The sequence below is a fragment of the Limulus polyphemus genome, unplaced genomic scaffold, assembly GCF_000517525.1.
Source record: "Limulus polyphemus unplaced genomic scaffold, Limulus_polyphemus-2.1.2 Scaffold5624, whole genome shotgun sequence".
In the NCBI taxonomy this organism is placed as follows: domain Eukaryota; kingdom Metazoa; phylum Arthropoda; class Merostomata; order Xiphosura; family Limulidae; genus Limulus; species Limulus polyphemus.
In genome coordinates, this window is record NW_013671234.1 from 37333 (window position 1) to 42088 (window position 4756).

General features: G+C 29.6%; 1 protein-coding gene across 1 annotated transcript in view; it reads left to right on the forward strand.

The window, feature by feature from the left end:
* The window catches only part of LOC106472803 (myosin heavy chain, non-muscle-like), a gene marked incomplete at its 5' end in the record, with an annotated part of 40349 nt that overhangs the window by 20851 nt on the left and 14742 nt on the right, over positions 1-4756 (forward strand). Inside the window, 5 exons of the mRNA XM_013933468.1 lie at positions 823-1035; positions 1491-1697; positions 2494-2598; positions 3108-3260; positions 3430-3597. Of these exons, the coding sequence (XP_013788922.1) occupies positions 823-1035; positions 1491-1697; positions 2494-2598; positions 3108-3260; positions 3430-3597 (846 nt within the window). The remainder of the gene's footprint in view (positions 1-822; positions 1036-1490; positions 1698-2493; positions 2599-3107; positions 3261-3429; positions 3598-4756) is intronic.

The window sequence follows — 4756 nt, forward strand, 5'->3', positions numbered from 1 at the left end:
AATAGAGGTAAGGAAGTAACTAGTAGAGTCTGTGTACTATATACCTCCACGAGAAGAACCCCCCCCACCCCCCCCCCCACTATATGTATTTAACCATGCAGGTAGTTATCCACGAATTTTGGATTTGGTCTGTTACACTAAATAGAAAAAATATTGTGGAAAAAGAGATAGGTCTAGCACTGGGAAAATGTATCATATTTGTTAATAATTGTATATTGCCCCCCGGTGGCACAGCGGTATGTTTTTGTGGACTTACAACGCTAGAAACTGGGTTTCGATACCCATGGTGGGCAGAGCTTAGATAGCCCATTGTGTAGCTTTGAGCTTAACTTCAAACAATTAAAATAAAATTATTGTATATATTGTAAAAATGTTTATTTCAGATACTAAAAGACATAAAATTATAAGATTTTACAGTACTTTATCCTTATCATTTGCGACTGGTCTGCATCAATAATTGTTCTTGAAGGACTACAATATTCTACAGAATATACTATAACAAAACCAGTGTTACTAGTAAACTAAACTGCATTAGCAAGTTCTTCATTCCATTGGTTATTTGTCAAATTACTAATAACTCGGGAATTTTCATTTATTTATTTTATACCTTTTTATAGTATCATGGTATTGATGACTGAACTAGTATAAGTATTGTTACAGTCAGTATTGCCCATCGTTTTGAAAATTTTTTTTTCACATTTGTTGTTGGATGAACTATGGTTTATCAAAGAGAATTATTTGAAATATTGATTTTATAAAAAAAAAAAAGTGCTTAAAATTAAATGAATGATATACAAAATTAACAAAATATTTTTTTTAAAGGAACTGGAGGCTCTGAAAAATGAACTGCTGGACTCACTGGACACAACTGCAGCACAGCAAGATCTTAGGACAAAGCGTGAACAAGAACTGGCTATGTTAAAGAAAACCCTAGAAGATGAAGCTTCCACTCACGAAAACCAGATCGGTGAGATCCGGCAGAAACATAATCGTGCCATAGAAGAACTTAATGATCAGCTTGAAGCAGTTAAAAAGGTCTTTATTGATTTAACAACTAAACAGATGAATAATAGATTAAACTTTATTCCATGAGTTGCTCTTTTTTTAACTAAATTTGTAAATTGATCTTTATTATTATCAACAGAAATTTGCATCCATAATTCAATCTAATGATCCATCTGTCAGTTAATAATTTAGCTAAGCAGACTTTGTTGCTCTGTGTTTAGTTTCAAATATTCTAAGTGTAATATGTTTACACATCACACTTGTTTCGATAAGCTTTACTGAATTTCTTGTACTAATTTTAACAAATATTTTACCAGCTATGAAACTAAAAGTAATCATTTAAAAGTCTCCAACATAAAAATTAGATCTATTTGAAAAGTTTTTGCTTGAGTGGATGTGTGGCAAACTGATATACTAAATTGTTGTTTAATAGTTTTATACAAAAACAGGACTTTCATACTTATTAACACCATTATGTTCTACAGGCCAAATCTTCCCTGGATAAAGTGACTGCCAACTTACAAACAGAAAATAATGACATGGCTAATGAACTAAAAGCTGTTACAGCAGCTCGGCAAGAGGCTGATCGCAAGAAGAAGCAGTTTGAAAGTCAGGTACAGGAGATGGGAATGAGGCTTGCGGATCTGGAAAGAGAGAAAATTGAGGCAGCAGAACGTATACTAAAGTTACAAGTTAGTATTATTTTCTTAAGAACAGTGCAATTAATCAAATAGTATTTTATTTAACTAGTTTCTTTTATAACTCATTTCTGCCTGAAATGGACAATATTTTTATATAATCTATAGGATAATTGACTATTAATATAGTAATAAAAGAGTTAAATTTACTTGATGACTAATTTATTTTCCATACCTTTTTTTTTATATGTCACCTTCTAAAGGATGACAGGTTTTTATGTCCTTTTTTTTAGCAAGAACCTAATTTAAGCAAAAATGAAATAACTTTAATATTTTAGAGGTATTTCCAGGATAGACTGTGTTTTGGTGTGAAAAATGCAGAATAAATTAATTTTTTACTCAAACAGATTAGTTTGATTGAAACAGCATAGAGAGTGGATGTTTTTATAAATAAGAAATAACTAAAAATTATTATTTGTTTGTATTAAGAAGCCTAGACATTAGTTGGGATTGAACAATTAGAGATGATTATTGATTATGTTTGAATTAAACAGGGTTGATATTACTTTGTTTTTAAAATACAGTATTAATAGGTTTGAGTGAAGAGTTATAAGTTTGAACAAAGAGAGGTAATTATTGGATTTTAATTAATGAGTTTGAGATTAGTTCATTTTGAATGAAGAGGATAAATTATATAATTGAGATTTAATATTAGTTGTTCTTTGGAATAAAGAGATAATCATAAGTTAACTTTGAACTATCTAAGTTAGATATATATTCAATTTATACAGATAAATGTTTTTTGTTTCATAAAGGTATGGTTAACTTAACAGATTTCTTTTTACTTTAGGCTGAGGTGGAAGCAGTGAACTCCCAGCTTGAAGAAATGGATAGTAGAACTACACAAGCAGCAAAGAGCACCAGCACACTTGAGAGCCAGCTTAGTGAAGCTCAGGTATATATATATATATATATATATATCGCTTTTGTTGTGGAAGCTTAGCAAGTAAATCATGTTGATACAGTGCTTGTTTTGCTTTGATTTATTTAAAAGAGCTTTTCTTGATTAGTAAATAATTTTTTATTAGATAAGGCATCTCAAAATATATACTTGATATTAACTTATTAATTTTTTTTAATTGTAATTTCTTAAGTTACTTTTTATATATAGTAATATATAAAAGTCATGACTATTTTTTTTTACAAATTATTTGAAAATCACTTTCTCATTTGGATCCCACAATTTACTAACTTTGACATAAACATTTATATTTAGTAACTGATATTAAACTATTGGTAATTGGTAAGAATAATATATCCTATGAAAGACGACCTCAAAGAAATGAGTACAGAATACTCACCACTAGATAGCACTGTCTGTTATTGTAAAGGATTTATTGGAAAACTAGAAGTTGGTATTGAATATCTATCAGTAGATAGTATTTTACATAATGTTGTTTACAGGATCTTCTACAAGAAGAGACAAGACAGAAATTAGCCCTCAGTTCTAAACTCAGACAGTTGGAGAGTGATAGGGATAATCTTCAAGAACAACTAGAAGAAGAGGAGGAGGCAAAGAAAAGCTTTGAAAAACAAGTTTCTTCATTGAATCTGCAGGTAAACCAAAACCTTTTCCTATTTGTACTGTAAGGTTTTTACACTGAATAAACGATTATACTGGACATCTTTGATTGATATTAGTTCTTTTTTTTTCAATTACAAAATATAATAATGTCTGCATATATTAACCAGATTGTCATCCTCAGAGCTTTTATTATGTTGTTAGATGCAAGAATTGAAGAGAAAAGCAGATGAGGCAGAGGAACTCTCTACTACTTTGGAAGAGCAGAGGAAGAAGATGGGTAAAGATTTGGAAGCTCTCCAGAGACAGTTAGAAGAATTGCAGTCCTTAAATGATAAACTGGAGAAGTCAAAAAAGAAGCTTCAATCTGAGGTAATTTATTTTTGGTTGTAATTTGCTAATGGATTTCTTTACTCAATTTTGTTTGGAGCAAATGTTATTAAAAACATTAAATATGTTTATACAGAATATTTGTTGTAGTTTAGCTGTTTATTTAATAAATATTAGTTTCTTGTTTGTTTAATGCATTTTATTAATTTTTATATATGATAGATTAAGTATTTTCTGTATGTAAAATAATTATTTTTACTCTTTGTAGAGAATTTAGAGCTGGTGTAATCAACAGTCTTAAGTTTAGATGGGATACAGCTTTAATAAATAAATTATTTGTTTCTTTCTAGAGAATTTAGGGCTGGGGTAACCAACAGTTATAAAGTAGTGATTTATTTTTACCATGATATAAAAGACTGTTTAGTTTAAATATTAGTGATTAATTTATATTTGTGAATGAATACTTTATTATTTTTAAGTTTTGTTATAATAAGAGTTAAAAGCAGACAATTGTAGAAGGTTTTGTTAATAACTATTTGTTGTCGAGAATATAGAAAGTGGCAAGACGACTATATAATAAAGATATAAATAGCGTGAGATGAGTGGGAAACAGCAGACAGGCAACAATAGACAGATAATAGCAAAAGAGAGTATAGCTGTGAATATAGAAGTTAAGTACCATAGATGTGATAGGCCTAACATTTAATATGTTAGAGTGAAACTAACAGTATAAAACAAGATAAGAAGGATAATTTTATTCCGTCAAAGCATGGTTTTAAAGTAATTGAATCAGCCTGGGTACACTTTGACAAAAGGAACAGAGGATCTTCAGAAGAAAGAAGACCAAATGAATTACGGTAACTTGTGCCACAACAATAAGTGAATCACACACAGAATACTAGTACGATAGTAATATAGAGAAGATAGTTCGACTTTTCAACTGAAATTCTAAAGTAATTGAATAGGCCTAAGTGGACTTTTTACAAGAAGAAGAGAACTATATATAAATAGTGCTTATGATATGCCTGTAATCTCTATAGTGTGAAGACTTTGGTGTACATACGTTTAACTTTTTACGAATATATATATATATTTATTATTTGAAAAAAAGTAAAATATGTGCTGTTTATTCATCATTGAATTTTTTGCTAACAAGTCACAGACACCTACTGTAGAAGAATCCTAAGTCCAACAACAACAT